Source organism: Oncorhynchus clarkii, chromosome 9 (genome assembly GCF_045791955.1).
Source record: "Oncorhynchus clarkii lewisi isolate Uvic-CL-2024 chromosome 9, UVic_Ocla_1.0, whole genome shotgun sequence".
NCBI lineage: Eukaryota > Metazoa > Chordata > Actinopteri > Salmoniformes > Salmonidae > Oncorhynchus > Oncorhynchus clarkii.
The window spans coordinates 41399523-41423666 of NC_092155.1; the positions used below are offsets into that span (position 1 = coordinate 41399523).

General features: G+C 41.1%; 2 protein-coding genes across 2 annotated transcripts in view; both read right to left on the bottom strand.

The window, feature by feature from the left end:
- Positions 1–415: 415 nt before the first annotated feature.
- LOC139416309 (glycerol-3-phosphate dehydrogenase [NAD(+)], cytoplasmic-like) lies at positions 416–12753 on the bottom strand. The gene is given in 9 exon segments (XM_071164807.1): positions 416–1257; positions 1480–1586; positions 1989–2225; positions 2549–2591; positions 2593–2659; positions 3348–3486; positions 7557–7697; positions 9664–9841; positions 12633–12753. Coding segments are annotated over 9 exon segments (1053 nt in total). The 5' UTR covers positions 12677–12753; the 3' UTR covers positions 416–1160.
- Positions 12754–14273: 1520 nt separating this feature from the next.
- LOC139416310 (acid-sensing ion channel 1-like) overlaps positions 14274–24144 on the bottom strand; it is an 82085-nt gene continuing 72214 nt past the window's right edge. The window contains exons 3-10 of the mRNA XM_071164809.1: positions 20272–20422; positions 19961–20088; positions 19628–19778; positions 19481–19537; positions 19225–19378; positions 18919–19010; positions 18715–18794; positions 14274–18462 (exon numbers count right to left, since the gene is read on the bottom strand). Coding sequence (XP_071020910.1) covers positions 18346–18462; positions 18715–18794; positions 18919–19010; positions 19225–19378; positions 19481–19537; positions 19628–19778; positions 19961–20088; positions 20272–20422 — 930 coding nt within the window. The 3' untranslated portion in view covers positions 14274–18345. The remainder of the gene's footprint in view (positions 18463–18714; positions 18795–18918; positions 19011–19224; positions 19379–19480; positions 19538–19627; positions 19779–19960; positions 20089–20271; positions 20423–24144) is intronic.

Genomic DNA, 24144 nt, shown 5'->3' on the forward strand with positions numbered 1-24144 from the left:
TCATTCAAAAAAAGAGTTCCAGCAAAGCCCACAGCCAGGAGCTAGCCAGTAACTGTAGACCCATTTTATTCAGTGCCTTGGCTGTTGACCTGAAGAGTTTTCATTTTTCTTCGATTCTCCGTTCCCTGGCTCTGACATGTGCTTGTCCATGTAAATAGCAACTATTTATTCTGACCACGAGCTACAGTGCTGAGATTCAAGTTGACATCACTGAAATAGAACTGCCCTCTAGAGCTGTGAACAAGCAGCCAAATGAAAAGGGCAGCCATTTGACGGCACTGGAATAAAACATTTATTTCAAAAGGCAAATCTTTATTTTTTTTTTTAAAATACATCCTTTTCAAACATAAGCCACATGTTAGTGCAATTCAAAGGCAGCGTCATGGTTACAAATATTAAAAGGTATTTTGTTTCACAAAGCACAACAGCCAAGAATTTTCAGCAATGTGGCATTGAAAGGCCCTTGCATTTTCTTTTAACCGTTGCTATGTAAATCTAGGGCTCGATTCAATCCGTATTGCGGAAGTTGAGCACTATAGCGCGATTGAAATGTAAAGGTAATTTCTGATTGAGCAGACATACGTAGTCTCCGTGAATGCAGGAACATTGCCTTTAAATTCTAATCGTTCTATAGAGCTGAACTTCCGCAACATGGATTGAATCGAGCAACAACCAATACAAGTCAAGAATCAAACGCCAAAGGATGCAGAGAGAACCAGAATTACATAAGACAAGTGAAAAAAGGACACAAAAAGCCTAGCATCTGCCACAAAACCTAACCACAATTAACATGAATAAGACAAACGATAACGAAGTGAGGTATCACAATGGACGTGCCAACAACAGCTGAGGACAGATTGGCATCTGATTCGGCGCCAACAAATACATGCTGGGTCATCATACTCCCGTAGAAAACCAAGAGCAGGAAAACCAAGAGGTACGTACAAAACCCGAAAGACAGTACACAGTAGAATAGCTGCAGCATACACCACAAGTCCAATGCAAGCTAACCTTACTTCACGTCGTCCGTTGGGAGTCTGCTTGCTGCATCGGAGCTGTGGACTATGCAAGTGTGCGTATTTTCCCATCTATTTTCTAACAGGTACAAAGTGAAAGTGGCGTTGATCCTGCTTCTCCAGTCGCTTGGCCAGTCTGTTAGCCTACATGTGCTCCGGGTGGTTCTGCAAACACTTGATAAACTCTGTGACCGGATGGCCCTGGTAGCAGATCTGGTACACAGCGTTGAACAGTGGGAACCTGGGACGAGAGAGGGATTGTTGAGTTGTCACAGTCAATATCTTTGGCTTTTAAGAATAACTGCATTGTTTTTACTATTTCAGATGTATCCTTTTATTTGCATTTAACTGAGGTGATTCACTCAACAGAGCCAGAGGTTATTTGTAAGGGAATCCCCACATGCAAAGTAACATCAGTTTCTTCAATGGGTGAAAGAGCTGTTTGATTTCTGTGCCAACTTACTTGTCAAGCAGATTTTTGTTCTTTAGGATGACATGGACTTCAGCTGCTGTTGCTGGTCCCTGGAGCTTTTGTCCATTCAGAATCTCTTTCTCCAGCTCTTCAATTGACTGAGCAGAATAAAAACATGGCTGTTGAAGTCAAGGCCGCTCTCACCCCAAAAATACATTTAACAAAAATTCACTCTCTGGACCCCTTTTAATTTTCAAAGCTTATAATTAAAGGGATAGTGTGATATTTTTGGCAATTATGCTCTTTATCAGATGAAATAATGGATACCATTTCAGTTCTCTGCGTTGGCTAACGAAACTACCTCCAACTTCCTTCATACTGGATGAAGAGACATACAAACGGTATCAATGAGGTCATCTGACAACATAAAAAAATCCCTTTAAAAGCTCTCATCTTCTGTATTTACCCTGTTCCAATCCTAAAGGCTATAATTCAAACCATTTTTCAATTTTTATGTCGGCCCTGTCTTTATCTAAAAGCCAATTAAGTCACCGTCTCACCTTCCCCGTCTTGGCAAAGGCTTCGGCCACTTTACGGTTGCGGCCGCCATAGCAGGTCGTGATGAGGTCGGCGACGCCACAACTCTCCAGGAAGGTTGCTGAGGAGACGGGACCTGCGGTGCAGAAGATGCGCGCGAAGGCGATCATCTCCATCAGCCCCAGTCGGATTACAGCGGCCTTGGTGTTGTCCCCGAAGCCCAGGCCATCACAGAAGCCCGCCCCCACTGCCACAATGTTCTGACAGCCACAGAGAGGAGGGCAGGGGTTAATGGCTTCAACACATAAGGACAGCCTTTTTTCTTACAAGCAGACTTTTCTCGAGTCTGCCCTTCATCTAAGAAGTAGATGAAGGGCATGTAGAAAGTATACAATTGGAAATGAGGAAAGTTGTGAGATTCAGACGTCGAGACAACATGATTAGACATTAAGTAAGGAGAGGCCAGGGAGAATCTATAAGGCTGTGTTAACAGCTGTTCTGATTGGTCAAAAGATCAATAAATGGAAAAGGAATCAGAATTGGTCCGCTTATGTAAACACATCCTTAATGGTTGAGTGTTCACCTTCAGTGCGCCACAGATTTCAACCACATCGGACTCCTCCACTAGTGACCCGGAAGTTACTGGTCTGCATGAGTTCCTTCAGCAAAGCCCCATGTTCTTTATCCTTACATCCTTGGGAGAGAGAGATTTGGAGAGAAATATTTAACCCTTTTCAATCCTAACATATATTTATCTTTCAAATATTTATTGAAAAACTCTAGCACTTACCATGTGACATAACGAGGAAAACTCAAGGTACAGGCCCTAATTAAAGGCCTAATTACCAGGCTCTAGTTACAGGCTTAGGGCACAGGGTTTTCATGGTAAGGTCACATGCACAAAAAGAAAATGCACTAATGGCCCTCAAAGTTGGCTATTACACCACTTTATGAGTACCACATGTCAGAGTCATGAAACGAGTGAATGGACTTAAACGGGTGCTATAACCTACACTCTAAAATGCGATGTGGTTCAACGAGAACACTGGCCTGGCAGAGTCACACGCGAACTGCAGTGGACGCATACATTCTGGCCTAATGGCAATCTACACTTTTGGGTGTTTTGTGTAACAGAGGTCTCTTTCTATTCACCACTGTTTGAAGGTTGGAAATATGTTGAGAGTGAATACCTTTATTAAATGTCTCCACACATATTGACAAAATAGAATGGAATGAATACCTTACTTTTAAGTTTGCACTGTATATATTTACCCAAACCAAATGTTCAGAAAGGGGAAGAAAAATAAAAACACTGGACAGCACACCATTCAGAAGTATGTAAGACAATGATAACCCAAGCCCGTTACAATGTGGAATCTAACCGATAGTGGTCTCACAGAACTTCTCATCGGCGACCTCGTTGGCGATATTGGCCCCCATCAACACACTCATGGCGATGCCCAACTTCTCCTGGATCACATCAGAGATGAGCTTCAGTCCGTCAGGGCCCTCATCCACACCCTGGAGTAGAACACGTAGCATGAGTGCACACAAAAGACCTACAGCGGGGTCTGAAATTATTGACACCGTTGATAATGGTGAGCAATAATGACTGTATAAAATAAATCATTCAAAATACTGAGCTATATTTTATGCTGAAAATGTTTTGAATTTAAAAGATTTTATACTGATACAATTGCTCAGAGAAAGAGATTTTGTTAAACAAGTATTTTTTGTTGATCATTACCAATAACAGAGGTTAGCAACCATTGACCGTTTTGTAACTTTCTCACTCATTATTCACAATTCATTCCGTAATCATGGTAGGATCAATACTAATGTAGAAGTGTTTAGAAACATATTCTATTCTTATTTATAATAAAAGTGATTCCAAATGACAAATTATATACCATTAATTTATATTGGGCACATAAAAATCAATAATACAACTGCAAATACATTTAACAAGTTTGTACGTGCTAGGAATATGGGACAAAATACTAAACTCGACTACTTTATTTAATAAGAATCTTTAGAGGTGTCAATCATTTTGACCCCTATCTTTGAAAAAAGTATTACTTGTTAAACCAAATCTCTTTCTCTGTGAAATTGTATTAGTATAAAATATAATTTCCTAATTATTTTGGGCAGACAATATAGCTCAGCAATTGAATTTTTTATTTTATACTTTCATTATTGCTCATCTTTATCAGGGCCAAGGGTGTCAATAATTTCAGACCCCACTATATATTACAGTGGAGCTATGACTTACAGTGGGGCAAAAAAGTATTTAGTGAGCCACCAATTGTGCAAGTTCTCCCACTTAAAAAGATGAGAGGCCTGTAATTTTCATCATAGGTATACTTCAACTATGACAGACAAAATGAGAAAAAAAATCCAGAAAATCACATTGTAGGATTTTTTATGAATTTATTTGCAAATTATGGTGGAAAATAAGTATTTGGTCAATAAACAACAGTTCATCTCAATACTTTGTTATATACCCTTTGTTGGCAATGACAGAGGTCAAACGTTTTCTGCAAATCTTCACAAGGTTTTCACACACTGTTGCTGGTATTTTGGCCCATTCCTCCATGCAGATCTCCTCTAGAGCAGTGATGTTTAAGGGGCTGTTGCTGGGCAACACAGACTTTCAACTCCCTCCAAAGATTTTCTATGGGGTTGAGATCTGGAGACTGGCTAGGCCACTCCAGGACCTTGAAATGCTTCTTATGAAGCCACTCCTTCGTTGTACGGGCGGTGTGTTGGGGATCATTGTCATGCTGAAAGACACAGCCACGTTTCATCTTCAATGCCCTTGCTGATGGAAGGAGGTTTTCACTCAAAATCTCACGATACATGGCCCTTTGCAGAAAAACAGCCCCAAAGCATGATGTTTCCACCCACATGCTTCACAGTAGGTATGGTGTTCTTTGGATGCAACTGGATGCAACTTTTGGTTTCATCTGACCATATGACATTCTCCCAATCTTCTTCTGGATCATTCAAATGCTCTCTAGCAAACTTCAGAGGGGCCTGGACATGTACTGGCTTAAGCAGGGGGACACGTCTGGCACTGCAGGATTCGAGTCCCTGGCGGCGTAGTGTGTTATTGATGGTAGGCTTTGTTACTTTGGTCCCAGCTCTCTGCAGGCCATTCACTAGGTCCCCCCATGTGGTTCTGGGATTTTTGCTCACCATTCTTGTGATCATTTTGACCCCACGGGGTGAGATCTTGCGTGGAGCCCCAGATCGAGGGAGATTATCAGTGGTCTTGTATGTCTTCCATTTCCTAATAATTGCTCCCACAGTTGATTTCTTCAAACCAAGCTGCTTACCTATTGCAGATTCAGTCTTCCCAGCCTGGTGCAAGTCTACAATTTTGTTTCGGGTGTCCTTTGACAGCTCTTTGGTCTTGGCCATAGTGGAGTTTGGAGTGTGACTGTTTGAGGTTGTGGACAGGTGTCTTTTATACTGATAAGTTCAAACAGGTGCCATTAATACAGGTAACGAGTGGAGGACAGAGGAGCCTCTTAAAACCTCTTACGGCCACTGAGACGCTAGCGTCTCTCCTAGCCAATAGCCTGGGGAAATGCGTAGCGCCAAATTCAAATAGTACTCGATAAAACTCAAACTTTCATTAAATCACACATGCAGGGTACTCAATTAAAGCTACACTCGTTGTGAATCCAGCCAACATGTCAGATTTTAAAAATGCTTTTCGGCGAAAGCATGAGAAAAGCACGAAAGCATTTTTTTTTCCTGAAACAGTTTTTCCTTGGGGTTTTGCCTGCTACACAAGTTCTGTTATAGTCACAGACATGATTTAACCAGTTTTATAAACTTCAGAGTGTTTTCTATCCACACATACTAATCATATGCATATACTATATTCCTGGCATGAGTAGTAGGACGTTGAAATTTTGCACGCTTTTTATCAAAAAGTTGAAAAAAATGCACCCTAACCTGTGAGAGGTCTGTGAGAGGTCTGTGAGAGCCAGAAATCTTGCTTGTTTGTAGGTGACCAAATACTTATTTCCCACTATAATTTGCAAATAAATTCATTAAAAATCCTACAATGTGATTTTCTGGATTTTTTTTCTAATTTTGTGTACCTATGATAAAAATTACAGGCCTCTCTCATCTTTTTAAATGGGAGAACTTGCACAATTGGTGGCTGACTAAATACTTTTTTGCCCCACTGTACATAACAATATACAGTGTCTTCAGAATGTACTCATACCCCTTGACACATTCCATATTTTGTTGTATTACACCCGGAATTCAAAATGTGTTCTACACACAATACCCCATAATACCAAAATGAAAACATGTTTTTTGAAATTTTGGCAAATTAATTGAAAATTCACACCCAAGTCAATACTTTGAAGAATATTTGGCAGCAATTACAGCTGTGAGTATTTCTGGGTAAGTTTAAGTTTTCCACACCTGGATTGTGCAACATTTTCCAATTATTAATTTCAAAATTCTTCAAGCTCTCTCAAATTGGTTGTTGATCATTGCTAAAGAACCATTTTTAGGTCTTGTCATAAATTAAGTAAATTTAGGCCAAAACTAACTCAGCCACTCAGGAACATTCACTGTCTTCTTGGTAAATGTGGCCTTGTATTTAAGGTTATTGTTCTGCTGATAGGTAAATTCATTCCCAAGTGTCTGATGGAAAATGGACTGAACCAGGTTTACCTCTAGGATTTTGCCTGTGCTTAGCGCCATTCCGTTTCTTTTTTATCCTGCAAAACTCTGCAGTCCTTAACGATTAAAAGCATACCCATAACATGATACAGCCACCACCAATATGGAGAGTGGTACTCAGCAATGTGTTTAATTGGATTTGGCCCAAACACAACACCTTATTCAGGACAAAAAGTAAATAGCTTTTGCCTCTTTTTTGCAGTATTACTTTAGTGCCTTGTTGCAAACAGGATGCATGTTTTGGAATCTTTGTATTCTGTACAAGCTTCCATCTTTTCACTCTGTCAATTAGGTTAGTATTGTGGAGTAATTACAATGTTGTGGATCCATCCTCAATTCTCCTATCACAGCCATTCAACTCTGTTTTAAAGTCACCATTGGACTCAGCGAAATCCGTGAGTGGTTACTTTCCTCTCCGGCAGAGTTCGGAAGGATGTCTGTGACTTTGTAGTGAATGGGTGTTTCGATACACCACCCAATGCGTAATTCATAACTTCGCCATGCTCAACGTCTGCTTAATAATATTATTATAATTGTTTTTATATATCTACCAATAGGTGCCCTTCTTTGCGAGGCATTGGAAAACCTCTGTGGTTGAATCGGTGTTTGTAATTCTGTGTTTGCGGGACCTTCCAGATAATTTTATGTGTAGGGTACAAAGATGAGGTAGTCATTCAAAAAGCAACACTATTATTTCAACTTATGTGACTTGTTAAGCACAATTGTACTCCAGAACGTAATTCCACTTTGACATTATGGGGTATTGTGTGTAGACCAGTGAATATGGGTGGTCCCGGGAATCAACTCTACGATGCCATGCTCTACCTACTGGGCTACTGTTATAAGTCTGCAGAAGAGAGCATGGCTGTTAGCCAAACCTTGATGAGTGACATTCCTAGTGCATTAATCTTTATCTTCCCCTTCATGGTGTCACACACTCTGCCAATGAACTGGTGGGGGATCACAAACACTAGGATGTCTGCTTCCTTGGCAGCCTCCACCAGCTCAGGAACTGCCAACTGGAGGAGAAACAGGAGGGGATAGTTAGGGGCACTGGTCTTGGTCTGCTTGTCTCATGTAGTCCTTGCACATTGTAAATAGAAAAGAAAGAGCTTGCACACTCATAAGCTCCATCATGCACCTTTATTCACAAACAACATTTCGATCCTGCAAGGATCTTTGTTAGGTTGTACATTGTCAAATTAATGTGTTATTGATTCTAAATAGTGGGTGCCACAGTCCAAAAAGCTACAGTACATCAAAGGTATTAAAAATCACATTAAAAACTGTTATTTTAGAATTGTGTAACATAATGTAAGTGACTGCTTGATCTGTGCAAAATCAGCATGACCAAATCTGTTGAGCGCAAGCCAGGGGGCAGGGGTTCAAATCAAAACTATTTGTCACATGTGCTGAATACAACAAGTGTAGACCTTACCGTGAAATGCTTACTTACAAGCCCTTAACCAACAGTGCAGTTCAAGAGTTAAGAAAAATATACAAAATAAACTAAAGTTAAAAATACATATAAAAAGTAACACAATAACAAGGCTATATACAGGAGATATCGATACCGAGTAAATGTGCCGGGGTACAGGTTAGTGAAGGTAATTTTGTACATGTAGTTAGGGGTGAAGTGACTATGCATAGATAAACAACGAGTAGCAGCAGTGTACAAAACAAATGGAGGGGCCCCCCTCCATTTGGGGTCAATGGAAATAGTCCAGTGGCCATTTGATTAATTGTTCAGCAGTCTTATGGCTTGGGGTTAGAAGCTATTAAGGAGCCGTTTGGTCCTAGACTTGGCGCTCCGGTACCACACGGTAGCAGAGAAAACAGTCTATGACTTGGGTGACAGGAGTTTCTAACAATTTTTGGGCTTGGTCTGACATCACCTATTATATTGGGTCTGGATGGCAAGAAGCTTGGCCCCAGTGATGTACTGGGCCGCACGCACTTCCCTCTGTAGCGCCTTACGGTCAAGATGCCAAGCAGTTGCCATACCAGGCGGTTGATGCAACCGGTCAGGATGCTCTCGATGGTGCAGCTGTAGAACTTTGAGGATCTGGGGACCCATGTCAAATCTTTTCAGTCTCCTGAGGGGGAAAGGTGATGTTGTGCCCTTTTCACGACTGTTTTGGTGTGCTTGGACCATGATAGTTTGTTAGTGATGTGGACACCAAGGAACTTGAAACTCTCGACCAGCTCCACTACAGCCCTGTTGATGTTAATGGGGGCCTGTTCGGTCCGCCTTTTCCTGTAGTCCACGATCAGCTCCTTTCTCTTGCTCATATTGAAGTAGAGGTTGTTGTCCTGGCACCACACTGCCAGGTCTCTAACCTCCTTCCTATAGGCTGTCTCATTGTTGTCGGAGATCAGGCTTAATGATGGTGTCGTGTTTGGCCAGGCAGTCATGGGTGAACAGGGACTACAGGAGGGGACTAAGTACACACCCCTGACCCCCTAGTGTTGAGGATCAGCGTGGCATTCATGTGGTTGCCTACCCTTACCACCTGGGGGTGGCCTGTCAGGAAGTCCAGTTGCAGAGGGACTTGTTAAGTCCCAGGGTTCTTAGCTTAGTGATGAGCTTTGAGGGCACTATGGTGTTGAACGCGGAGCAGCATTCTCAGTTTCATTCTAATCCGTGGAGATCTCCTCTCGGAAATTGCTATGGGGTGTACTGTGGATTGTAGTGAGTGCTGCAAGGACAGCTGCAACACATAACTGAGCCAGGGCTGAACCTTTACACATATAGTCCAGCAGAAGGCAGCTGACAGCATTCCCCACAGCAGTTTATTACTCAAACGGTCACATAGCATTAGGCAAAGATGTGATGAGGGTAACAATTAAACAGGCAAGAAGGGTATTGGTTTAGGGGTAGGTCAATTTCAATTATGTGAATAATGGATTATAGAATTTGTATTTTTTTAAATCACATTCCTGAGCAGGATTACAATACATAGCAGCATGCGATGTGCTCCTCACCACATTGGGGGGTAGCTTGTGTCCAGGCAGGTACTTGACGTTCTCATGGTCTGTGTTGATGATCTCTGTCAGTTTGCGACCGTCCACCATCTCCTCAAACACCCACATGGTCACAGTGTTGTCAAACTTGGAGTTGTGAGCAACATTGGTACCTACTATCTTGGCAATGGCAGAGCCCCTGTGTAGTAGAGAAATTGCAATGTAAATTATTATATTCGCTCTGTGGTTTTCTACAAGAACAATTGCACCCTAGACTGAAGAATGCAAGTGCTAAAAATACTTGACGGAAAGGAGCCCAAACAACTTAATCTTATTGCAAATGTACAATTTGCCAGATTGACCCTTAATTATCCTATTAAATAGGCAAATGGTAGTTGCTCTATTTTATGGTTAAGGGCAATTGGATTGATGGTCACCCAGCTGAAGTTTGTTTGCATGCAGTGGCCAATTATGGCTAACATTACATAATGCAACAGCACTACTCATCTCATACCTGTGGTGATACATGAAAGATTAAATGTTGCAAACTCCACCTGAAACTGTGCATGTCATTTCAAGCCAAAGGCAGCTTCACATTTAAAATTGGCATGACAGGTGGGTAACAGGGCTGAACTAACTGATTTGGGGCACTAGGGTCAAATATAATTATTTCCAGCCCCCCACCCCTCCTCAAATCTATATTTTTGGGGAAAACGGCTCACTTCCTGCATTTCAACACATTTTGTCATGAGGCTGACAGAAAATGTTGCAGTTTTAAAGAAAATGTCCTTCTAGTCTGGTAAATCAGGCTGTAATAGACAACTAACTGGTATATACATTCTGAAACTAATACCTTCAAACTAGTGTAAATGTTTCTTACAATTCAGAATGTGGAATACAATATGTAAACTTACTCTACCGGTTGTCTGTGCGGTTTGTTTGTCAGCTGCTCGAAATTTGAGGCAAAATATTAACAGGAAAGTATTATTTACCTGACTAGAGAGAAGGTAGGTATGGCTTGGTTCAGCACAGAGGTAAAATTAGTTTCATATTGAATAGTCGGTTCTCTCTCGTCAATTGCATTCACCAAGCATGCCATGACAATAAAAAAAATGGGATATTCTGAATCCGGGGAGGATGGAGAACAATCAACTTTGTGCGGATTTTTTATTCAGATTTCAATCTTTAATTTTTTTTAATAATAATTCACACGAAAAAGGTGCTGATTGTTCTCCATCATCCCCTGAATCAGAATAAAACATTTTCATGGCATGGCATGTTTGTTCAATAGCTATTGACGAGAGAAAACCAGAATGAATACCCAATATAAAAACAACCTCTTTTTTCTCAGTTGCTTGTAGATTAATTTATACATACCGAAGTACATATCGGCCTTAGCTGGAGTAAATGAAGATAGCTGCTCAACGGCAGGTAGCCTAGTGGTTAGAGTGTTGGGCCAGTAAACGAAAGGTTGCTAGATCGAATCCCCATGCTGACAAGGTAAAAATCTGTTGTTCTGCCCCTGAACAAGGCAGTTAATCCACTGTTCCTAGGCCATCATTGTAAATAAGAATTAGTTCTTAACTGACTTGCCTAGTTAAATAAAACAATTTGGTGAGTAAGGAATGTATTTTGGCATAGCTGTCTAATGGGAGTTTGAATCACAGCTTCCTGGGCATTAAAAGGTTAGACCCATCATACTCATTGCCACCTCTAACATGCTAGCCGGCCGCGTTGTGTGCACAAGTGTTGCAAAATAAAATGTTCACATGCATGTTATTAAATCTTTTCATCCACCCTGCTCGCGCACGTCAACAGCTGTCTGCAAAGCCAGGTGCTAAAATAGAACTTGGACACCGCAGTCCCACCAACTCATTGATTTTTACAAGCATACTAACCCATGTGAGTAATTGAAAGATGAATGAGGTCCACACTAGTCAGTGAGCATATACCACTAACGTCTAGCAACCCAAAGGTTATGTATTTGAATCTCATTATGGATAACTTTAGCATTTTTCACTAATTAACTACTACTTTTAAGCTACTTTGCAACTACTTAGCATGTTAGCAAACCCTTCCACTAACCCTTTAACTACTTAGCTAGCCCTAACCCCTAGCCTAGTTAACATTAGCCACCTAGCTAAAGTCACCCACAACAAAATTGGAATTCCTGTAATGTACACAAGTGTTATTTATTTTGTCAGGGATTCATACAGAGGCCAAGGTCTCATTTACAGATGAGCCTTGAATTACATAAATGACAGAAAATATACACACACACACACACACACACACACACACACACACACACACACACACACAAATTCAAAATACAAGCAGAAAGGACATGGTCATATTTTTTTTAAAATATTTTTTTACAAATATGTCAGTAATAAGGCCCTCAATTATGAAGAAAGAAAGTGTGTACACATGAAATACATTGTGATAAATCATGTACAAACAAAGAAAGTGGACTTTTCCCATGTGCATGTCACGAATTTTGAATAAAATCATGTCACAATAAGTTGTGATGGTGTGTTGTGCGTTCTGACTTCAGTGCAGCTCAGTGTAAACAAGCTTAATGTTAGGGTCTGTATCTTCTGGCAAGTAACACAACAACCCAATGTTTATCTCCAGTTCCAGGACAAATTAGTTAGCAACAGAAAGCTTAATACAATGCCTATGAATGTTTCATGTGTTTCGACCGGTCGTCAAATTAATATATAGTTGGCTTTGGTATTTTAACCTGTGTGTAATGAACGCGTCGGGTGATAATTGACCAAAATGAATCAGCAGTTGGTAGAGTTTGGCCAAGCCGTAACGCACAGATAGTGCCCCCTCCCCGACCTTCGGTGATCCGTTTGAAACAATTCGCTCGAGCGACCTGTTTGAAAATGCGGCTAGAATTAGCCGGTCAGTCAAGCCAAGCTATGTTAGCTAGCTGCAGTACTCCCACACACAAAGCTTTCGGTATAAATATATTTTCTTACCAATTGCCAGAGCCAATAATGCAGACTTTCTTGGGAGTTGCCATTGAAAAGACCCTTGCCGACGGACAAAACTGTCATGTGAATTAAACTGTAAATAAAGGCAGTGCACAGAGGGCTTGGCAGATCTAGCTCTTATTTCATTGGTTAGTCTAAGGTAGACACAGTCCCGCCCACTATTTTCATCCGAGTACTATCACTGAGGGCATTCGATTATCTGGTCCGTTTTGTCCCGTTAAAAGGAGATTACACCGGGTAAAAAGTAATTGCATTCGTTTTGGAACCGGGTCTCAAAACAAAAGTGACGTAGGTTAAGCGCTTAAGCACGTGGATTAATGAGCAGGATTCTGTGTTTTTCATGCGAAAGGGATTGCTGGTTATAAACATGCTTTAATTCTAACATATATTTTATCGAAAAGAGTTGTTGTATGTTTCTGAACGATGCTGCCTTGTTGACAACATGGCCGAGCGGCGCAGAATACTGTTCGATTTGAGAAGGGAACTTCCCTCACAGCTTTTGTCCGTTCACGTTACGGGCCATAGACCGGTGGTCCACGGTTCAGCTTAATCGAACTCCTCCAGTCGTTGTTGAGTAGGGTGAAAAGTTACCTACCATGGCTGAAAAGTAACTTGGCCAACGGTTCCATGTGGGACAATTTTAATTGATGAAACTTAGAAAATTAAGTCACACTTCATGATTTTTTTTGCTCATGAAGTACAAACATCACCATCTGGAAAAAACACAACTGTGAGGGACATAAGGCTCTTCATTATTCTTAATGAGAATCTATTAAATCAAAGCTGAGACTTGCATCATAACCTTGGATGGCCTTGGATATATACACCGTGAATAAAAATCAGCCTTTGTTAAACAGATTAGTTTAGCAGGGCTGGCATACGCAACATTCCACTGATCTCAATTCAAATGATTTCATATCTGCAACTCAGCAGATTTAAAAGGAGAGGGCAAAATATTTACTTTGTTACACCTTTCCCTCAGGCAATGATGCATCTCTCCTTCAATTACATTTTTCACTTTTAGCCATCTTTAACTATCCTCCCAATACTGTGACTAATCTCAATGGGTTTAGTGTGTCTCATGCAGAAGTTGTGCATGCAACATTAATCTCCTCTGCTGTCCTCAGATGGGTATTGTTCATTGTCTCAATTGTACATTTCACAGACCATAATCTCGTAATCAACACTAACTGGCAGAAGGAGGGAGTCTTGAGGTGTTGTAACAAAAATGGGACCTTCTTGGGGGGAGGAACTGGTCACAAGGAAACACAGACATTCCAATAGAATAATATATTCAGCAGTTTAGATTTGACAATATGGTCAAATAGAGGAAGTTTTCAGTTGTTTTTTTTACACAGAAAGTGCCTATTCAGACATGGTTTACATAGACCCTGGTTGAAAACTTCCTTTACCTTTACCCCATGTTGTGAACAAATATTTTTGTATGGTAATTCCTTTTAAGATTAAGTTCAGGGAAGTTTTGTACGTGCTTTTTTTGTTTCTTTGTAGTACAGGAAATGTATAGCTGGCATGGATATGAAGCAGTTGTAAGGAGTTTGGGCCATCGTAAAAAATAATAAAGACTGTCTTCAGATCTTGCCAAAAATGCAGCCAGATTCCGCTGAATTGAAATGTCATTATACTTTATTGTTGCTTTTGAGATAAATAAAACATTTGAAAACATGTAAACTGGTAGGCATAGTATTAATAGAAAAACAAAGGTAAGATCACATACACATACTGTAGCTACATTAATTACATCAACAACAATAGGCAAGACTCTGTAATCACGATCAGAACATTATCCATATTCCTTACTTGCAGCATTTTATTTACATTCAATTTACATGTTGATGATACTGTTGTGCTTGAGAATAACACTACACAGTTACACACTATCATATAACTCCCATTTTCCTATGAGAAAGACATCTAGCATGGTTATATGAGGCATGAGTGATAAGAGATTGGCTTCATCATTCGTAGGTGTTCCTAACTACCTCCAATGGTTCATAATAAAATATATTGTAGTAACAGTGGTCCAATTGTTTAACATTGGGGAATCAGGCAATATTACCATTGTCAAAGAGGTGGTTTGACATCTGTCATCGTAGTTCTATCTAGTCTATTCGTTTAGCTCTAAAACTATTAACAAAGAAAGCACCATTTGGACTTTTATTTCTTAGAAAATGGTGAACAATCTTTTCAATTGAAAAATGTATTGGTTTTTACACTATAATACATTATGAAAATGCAACTTCATTGAATTGTGTCAACTTGACCAATTGGACAGAGGGAGTAAATTAGAAAACGGGCCAATTTCATGAATGTTATTCATCAACTTGAGAAAGTGTATTACTTTTGAAGTATCACACACACATACATTCAAAACACAAATAGACACACTCAAAAAAAGCATGCAACCCCCACCCACACACAACCATACACATAAACAGACAACAGATGTAACATGGACAAACATGCCAATATACTGCTTACAGATAACACACAGTTTATGATGACATACATGCAACCCAGTGGTGAGCCCTGAAGATCTCATCACACATTCAACCAATATCTGCAAGTTGATCAGAGGACATTTCCCACTATCACACAACCAAAGCCAAAATCCCTTAGTCCTGGCTTCTATATCTACATGTAGCCCGAGTAAAATGACATTCTCAGAAGACAATACAAGAACAATTGTATTTTGTACTGAACAAAACTATAACGCAACATGTAAAGTGTTGGTCCCATGTTTCATGAGCTGAAATAAAAAATCCCAGAAATGTTACATAAGCACAAAAATGTTGTGCACAATTTGTTTACATTCTTTTTAGTGAGCATTTCTTATTTGCCAATATAATCCATCCGCCTGACCGGTGTGGCATACCAAGAAGCAGATTAAACAAGCATGATTATTACAGAGGTGCACCTTGTGCTGCAGACGATAAAAGGCCACTAAAATGTGCAGTTTTTCACAGAACACAATGCCACATACGTCTCAAGTTTTGAGGGAGCATGCAATTGTCATGCTGAGTGCAGGAAAGTCCCCCAGAGCTGTTGCCAGAGAATTGAATGTTAATTTCTCAACCATAAGCTGCCTCCAACGTTGTTTTACAGAATTTGGCAGTACGACCAACCGGCTTCACAACCACAGACAACGTGCAACCACACCAGGACCTCCACATTCGGCTTCTTCACCTGCAGGATGATCTGACACCATCCACCCAGACAGCTGATGAAACTGAGGAGTATTTCTGTATTCTGATTGGCTGGGTCTGGCTCCCAAGTGGGTGGCCTATGCCCTCCCAGGCCCACCCATGGCTGCTACCCTGCCCAGTCATGTGAAATTCGTAGATTAGGGCCTAATGAATTTATTTCAATTGATTGATTTCCTTATATGAACTGTAACTCATTAAAATTGTTGAAATTGTTACATGTTTAGACTAAATATTTGCTCAGTATACATGGGATGAAATAGCAAGTTTCAATGACGTTGTGGGCTGCAGTAATTATCATCAATCAAGCTATACGTGGCTATCACTAATCTTGCACCAGTGGAGATCTAAGTGCTATTGAAGTGTTACGCATTACCCATCATCAAGATTCTGTACAAATAAGCGTTATACTCTGACATCTGTCTACTTCTGAATGAAAGTGAAATGCTCCACTTCCTTACTACCTTGTGTTCTAATTGGCTCAGCAGGTGAAGTCCTCTGAGTTTCTCCGCTCTGTGTGATAAGGTAGCATATTGGCAGAGTATGGAGGTGGTGGATGGGAATTGTCACGGAGAGACTGGGGTGGATAATGTGAAATGGATAGTTGGTGACAAAAAAAGAGTGGGAGTATGAGCCAATAACAAAACAAAAAGACAAGTTAAACTTAAAGGGTAGGAAGCATGAGTTCTTACTCACCAATGTAACAACACATTGTGATCAAAGGCTTATTGTAAACTGGGTGGTTCAAGCCCTGAATGCTGATCGTCTGACAGCTGTGGTATATCAGACCGTATACCACAGGTATGACAAAACATTTATTTTTACTGCTCTAATGATGTAGGTAACCCGTTTATAATAGCAATTAGGCACCTCGGTGGTTGTGATATATGGCCAATATACCACGGGTAATGGCTGTGTCCAGGCAATCCGCGTGGTTAAGAACAGCCCTTAGCCGTGGTATATTGGCCATATACCACACCTCCTCGGGCCTTATTGCTTAAGTAACTTAGTTGTAATCACGATCTGGTTACCTATAAGTACAAACATAGTTATATATTTGGGTTATTACATGTTTATAAACTTATTTACGGATATCTTCTAAACTACCCACAATGCACTATTTCTCACTGTAATATGGATAATCTACTCTGTGCTGAGTTTGTATGCTAGCTCGGTAGCTAGCTCAAGCTGGCTATCGTTAGCCATTAGCCATGCTAGCATGTAATTACATTCCAGACCAAGTGTTGATTGATGGTGGTGAGCTACAATCCACCAATCAGAAGGAAGTGTGATGTAAACAATGAACAGATGGGGCACGTGCGGCCATGCTGCATCATGATGCTCTCCATGGACTTTGTGACTGTGTTATGGTGCCTTCTTGCTGTGGGCTCAAAAAGAAAGAAAATCATACCTGCTTGCTCTAATTGTGTAGTACCGCATTTGTTCTCCTTTTTGTTTTGTCAACTTTTCGGCATGTTCTCTGGCTACAGGAGTTTTGTAACTTTTTCCACCTTGGCTTGGTGCTAGCCAATAACTGGTTAGGTGGCGTTGTGTATTTTCAAAACGTTGGTTTACTTTAATGTAGCAGTAAGCTAGGTGTTGATAGCAACTGTCTGACTCATTCAGTGCTAACATGACGTTAGCAGGCTGGTAGGGCTAACATTAGCAGGCTAGTAGTGATACTATGAATAGGCTAGTTGGCTAGCAACCTTACACTTTGATTTGTAACAATAATTTCATAAAGTATTTGTTTGTAAGTTGGCTGAAAATGTCATTGAAACCAGTTGTCATGAGTGCATTTGGACTTTTGATACATATTTTAAGGAAAATCTATATGTTACATGTGGTTATGTTTATGCTACCTACTCTGTAAACTCATGAAAGACACCCAGTGAGAAAAGCAGAGATAAGGGACAACATAGTCATGCATTTAACATTTAAAAGTGTATCCTTTTGTAGATATGCTTTAATCATTTTTAGAAAGCACCCTTTTAAATTAGACACTAAGATTTTAAGATTCCGATTTTTCAAAAAATATAGATGAGACAACTTGATGGAAATTGATGGGGTGAAGACATGTTTCTCAAGCTGATACACAACACCACAAACTCCATTGATATCCATTTTAACTATACTGTTGCTCAGAAAAAAATATCAACTTCAGTTTTGGAGATAATACTTTTCTATATTTGGATCTTTGATTTGGTATTCCATTGTTCTGTTGCAAAGCAATTTACATTAGCCAATGAAATCTAAGGGATGCATGTGGATCATTGGATTGGTTGTCTTGTATCCTGCTGTGTGCAAGGTAAAACTAGGAATATCCCCACATACACATTCATGAACCTCACCAGGTACGTTCATTTAGAACACATTTTCTTTTACAAAAACAACCTGGCTTCATGCATATGAAATTCTTAATCGAGATGTTTAGACATGAAGCAATATGGCTGCCTTCTTCCGAGAGCTGCAAATGCTTAGTGAAAGTTACTGACGTGACATTTCACATCGTCCAGGCTCAGAACAGCTCCCTGGTCGTTGTTGCTGTGCTTGTGTTTCTTCTCTGAGCTTCGACAGAGCTTGTACTTTATCACCTGTAAGGAAACATAGATACCCCTTGCAAAGGTCAGTGATGCTCTCGATTTGAGACAAAGGCTGGTAAGAGAAAAGGTGGACATTTCTGGAGTCATTCCTGTGTGTGCCTCTCTCTTTGAGAGTTATGTGTAGCAAGCATAAATGTTTCATTCTGCTTTTCTAAGAGCTTAAAATAATCAGGCGGAAAGCATGACGGAAATGTGGTTGAGTTCTGTCACTGTAGAAAGTACTAGAAAGAATTAAAAGATTACCTCATAGATGTAGTCAAACAGCTCCAGAATAGTGAGGAGACTGGCTCCAATGAAAAGACCCATTTGACCACCAATATCACCTGGGAGGAACAGAGAAGGACAAGATGATCAAAGATAATAAACTTCTCCAAAAGATACACATTTCCAACAAAGTATCCTTTATAAAAGAGAATCCATGTTTTTTTCTCATCATCATTGAAATACCTAAAAGTCCTGCTACTTCATAGGCTTTCTTCTGTTCGATCATCTCATAGTTTAGAGCCTCAAAGAAGATGTCCAGAACCAGGATATTGTCACTGTTACAGGAAGAGACCATATTCAAGATCTAAACAGCAAACAGTTCACATATGAAGGTTCTGATCATTATTTCGTTGCTGCGTATTGGAAATGGAACTGGAGGGTAAAAGATGCAAGGGCCAAAGCCCAAAGCGAATGCATTTTCCATTTCTTGCCTGGTACTCCATAATCACTGTAAAGTTTTTTATCTGGTGTTTGGAACACAAGACTCACGCTATGTATTGCTCTGACTTGTTGTATTTCTTGGCCAGATACTTGGCAGAGGCCTTGCTGGGGATCTTGACAAAGGACAGCTCTTTGCTGTATCTGGTCATGTTGCACGGTGTCTCACACACACAAAAATCGTTGTCTCTCTCCACCAGGAAGTCTGGGGGGCCAAAGAGAAAGGCCGCAGCATTTTGATAGTGATATAGGGACCAAAATAGAGTTGCTATGGTCTTAGAAACAACAGTCGGGATCTATTCCTTACCAAGAGCTGGATCAGCACACTCTTTGTACAGCTCAGGGGTGCAGTATGGGGCATCTCCTGCACACAGAGAGATAATCAATATAAGTTGAACTTGAAAATGTAAAAAGTCCAGACTAGGTAAACGGCTGGATGCGAGGGTTCACCTACCAGGCATATGTACCATGCGACAGTTACAGTTCTCTACCAGGTAGCGCGTCTCACAGTCGATACGGCAGGCGGTGATGCTGTAGGACTCAAAGAATTCTGAGTCTATCCGTGTCACCTTACAGTCCCCCCAGGGTGGGGGCAAATATATCAGCTAGAACACACACACGCACGCACGCACGCACACACACACACACACACACAACACACATAAGCTACAACTACAATCGCATAGGTGTTCAGCACTACAACAGTCACACAGGTGGTGCTAACGGCATATTGTAAAATTATGACTTTGTTGAAATAAAGTTTTACAAATAAGAGTAACGTCCCTACCCGTTGTTCCTGGCAGGAAACAAAGGTCTGAAACCCAGGTGCCACCCCGAAGCCCAGCTGGTCGATGAAGGAAGGCTCCTCCTGACTGTGGATCTGAACTTTGATCCCAGCCTCAAACGTGGTCTCATCTGTGGGGAGGGGAACAGAGGCAGGGGTCACTGCACCATCCATGCATGTTTTTATTAAACTAATGAACCCACTGGCTCCAGCGAGCAGCTAGAGTAGTCTGTTTGATAGAGCAACACACATGTGAGCTGCGTAATGAACTGGAATTAAACCACAAACACACACACACACACTTTTGTCCTCACCCGTCTCTCCCCACACAGGGATGTACTCATCCTGCTGAATGTCCAGCATGAGCTCCAGCCCGTTACCCATCCCTCCCTTGGTAGTTATGAGAGGGGTGCGGCCCTCACCCCCCGCGTTGAACGTGTAACACTTCCCATAGCGAGTGAACACCTGAGGAGAAAGATGAAAAATATGAAATATGAATGAGATAGCAAGACCAGATGTCCATCACAATAGCAGAGCCATAGTAGATGTAACTTGCCACTGGGGGTCAGTGTTAATCTACATTAGATACCACAGTGCCACGAGTGATGAGGGTATTCCTTTGGGTTTGGGGCTGATGGAGACTAAAGGCCAGGGATTTAACATTCCCTCACAACCTCTTTTCTATAGCAGCTAGAATAGGATGCTGTTGATACTATTTCTGAATATTTTCTGTCACCTGAAGTAGTTATTTTAGGAGATTTTAACCTGGATCGGTTTACCTCGGGCTCTGATCATTTGAAGAATATTTGTCTTGACTTTAACCTGACTCAACTAATCTCCAAACCTACACGGATTCATGTAAGAAACCTAGCAAACTCCTCGCCGATTGACCTAATTTTGACAAATAGCGCTCACAAGCACTTGTTGACTGGTGTCTTTGATAAGGACATCAGTGATCACTGTCCCTTTGCATGGACTGGAGATAATAAACAGAAAAACATTGTGAAGATATGCGTTTTTTGAAAATTCCCCCCAGGTGTTTTGTTCATCATATGTATAGCTCTATCAGCTGCATGTCTGACCCTGAATTGGCTCTAGAACTTCTCTCATATATTTGTATATCTCTGGCAGGCAAACAGTGGTTAGAGCCTAGTGGTTAGAGTGTTGGGCCAGTAACCGAAAGGTTGCTGGATTGAATCCCTGAGCTGACAAGGTAAAAATCTGTCGTTCTGCCCCTGAACTAGGCAGCTAACCCACTATTCCTCGGTAGGCCAACATTGTAAATAAGAATTGTTCTTAACTGACTTGCCTAGTTAAATAAAAAATATATTGACCCTGGTCAGTCAGTCAACTGCTCTTCCCTTGCAGCCTCCAGTTGGCTCGATGGAAGATCAGTGAATCTGTAACGGCTGTCGTGGGTTAAAGGTGAGGAAGAAGGTGAGGACCAAGGTGCAGCGTGGTACGTGTTCATCTTTTATTATGAATTGAACACTGAATGGAAAAACAACAAAAGAGAATGAACAAAACAGTTCTGTCTGGTACAGAATACAAAAACAGAAAACAACTACCCACAGACACAGGTGGGAACAGGCTACCTAAGTTTGGTTCTCAATCAGAGACAATGATTGACAGCTGCCTATGATTGGGAACCATACCAGGCCAAACACATAGAAATACAACACACAGAACAAAACATAGAATGAAAAACATAGAATGCCCACCCCAACTCACACCCTGACCAAACCAAAATAGAGACATAAAAAAGGAACTAAGGTCAGGACGCGACAGAATCTTTGTTTTCCTACTCGTGATTATCTCTGGTGCTAATCCCAGGGTTTGGAAGGCGGACCATGTGCTCCCGCTCCACAGTGGTGATCCTTCCGACCTAAATAATTATCGTCCGATCTCAAAATTGTCTTGCCAGGCAAAACTGTTCAAACCATTAATCAACTTTTAGCTTAGATCCTTCCTAGCAATGTCTTCGAAGTGTTCACCAGTCTGGTTTCAGGCAGGGTCATATCATCATCTCTGCTGCGCCCTTGGTGTTAAATTATGTGTTAAAGGTCATGGATAGGAGAAAGCACTGTGCTGCCCTTTTTATTGACTTTTCGATACTGTTGATTCGAACATTGTGTGCAAACGGTATGAACCACGTGCCATTGTTTTGATGGTTTCTGATGGTGTTAAGTCAGTTTTCTTTGATATTATGAAATGTGTCCCACAGGGATCAATTTTAGGTATTGTACTTAATACTGTCTATATAAACAATGTTGGTCTAGTTGCAATTATTTTTAACATACACCTGTATGCAGATGACACTGTTGTGTATGCTATTGGCCCCACGGTTGCCCAGGTTCTGTTCAGAGCTTCAATCTGCCTTCCTTCCTTTGCAGAAAGCCTTTGTTGAACTGAAATTGGTACTTAATGCAGGTCAAACCAAGTATATATTCTCCAAATCATGTAAAAATGTATGATGTATAATTTATGCATATGTACACTGAGCAAAATATAAACACAACATGCAACAAGTTACAGTTCATATAAGGAAATCAGTCAATTGAAATAAATTCATTAGGCCCTAATCTATGGATTTCACATGACTGGGAATACATATGCATCTGTTGGTCACAGATACCTAAAAAAAAAGTATGGGTGTGGATCAGAAAACCAGTCAGTATCTGGTGTGACCAACATTTGCCTCATGCAGCACGACACATCTCCTTCGCATAGAATTGGTCAGGCTATTGACTGTGGCCTGTTGAATGTTGTCCCACTTCTCTTCAATAGCTGTGCGAAGTTGATGAATATTGGCGGGAACTGGAACACGCTGTCGTACAGGTCGATCCAGAGCATCCCACACATGCTCAATGGGTGACATGTCTGGTGAGTATGCAGGCCATGGAAGAACTGGGACATTTTCAGCTTCCAGGAATTGTGTACAGATCCTTGCGACATGGGGCTGTGCAATATCATTATTACGGTATCTCGGTGCATCCAAATTGCCATCGATAAAATGCAATTGTGTTCATTGTTTGTAGCTTATGCCTGCCCATACCATAACCCCACCGCCATTATGGGGCAATCTGTTCACAATGTTGACATCAGCAAACCGCTTGCCCACACGACGCCGTACACACTGTCATCTGCCCGGTACAGTTGAAACCGGGATTCATCCGTGAAGAGCACACTTTTCCAGGGTGTCAGTGGCCATCGAAGGTGAGCATTTGTCCACTGCAGCAAGGTCAAGACTCTGGTGGGGATGACAAGCAAGCAGATTAGCTTCCCTGAGATGGTTTTTGACAGTTTGTGCAGAAATTATTTGGTTGTGCAAACCCACAGTTTCATCAACTGTCTGGTTGGCTTGTCTCAGACCATTCCACAGGTGAAGAAGCCAGATGTGGAGGTCCTGGGCGGGCGTGGTTACACGTGGTCTGCGGTTATAAGGCCAGTTGGACGTACTGACAAATTCTCTAAAACAACATTGGAGGGGGCTTATGGTAGAGAAATGATAATTAAATTCTCTGGCAAGAGCTCTGGTGGACATTCCTGCAGTCAGCATGCCAATTGCACACCCCCTCAAAACTTGAGACATCTGTGGCATTGTGTTGTGTGACAAAACTGCACATTTTAATGGCCTTTTACTGGCCATTGTTGGTGGAAGAAGGTGAGGACCAATGCGCAGCGTGGTAAGTGTCCATCTTTTTAATAACGTAACTGAACACTGAACAAAACCAACAAAGTGAACGAACGAACGAACGAACGAACGAACGGACGAACGAACGAACGAACGAACGAACGAACGGACGAGTTCTGTCTGGTGCAGATACAAACGCTCAACAGAAATCAATCACCCACAACTCAAGGGTGAAAACAGGCTACCTAAGTATGGTTCTCAATCAGGGACAACGATTGACAGCTGCCTCTGATTGAGAACCATACCAGGCCAAACACAGAAATCCCAAATCATAGAAAAAAGAACATAGACTGCCCACCCGAACTCACGCCCTGACCATACTAAAACAAAGAAAAAAACAAAGTAACTAAGGTCAGAACATGACACCCAAGCACCTGTGTAATGATCATGTTGTTTAATAATATGCTTGATATGCCACCCTTGTCAGGTGGATGGATTATCTTGACAAAGGGAAAATGCTCCCTAACCGGGATGTAGACAAGTTTGTGCACAA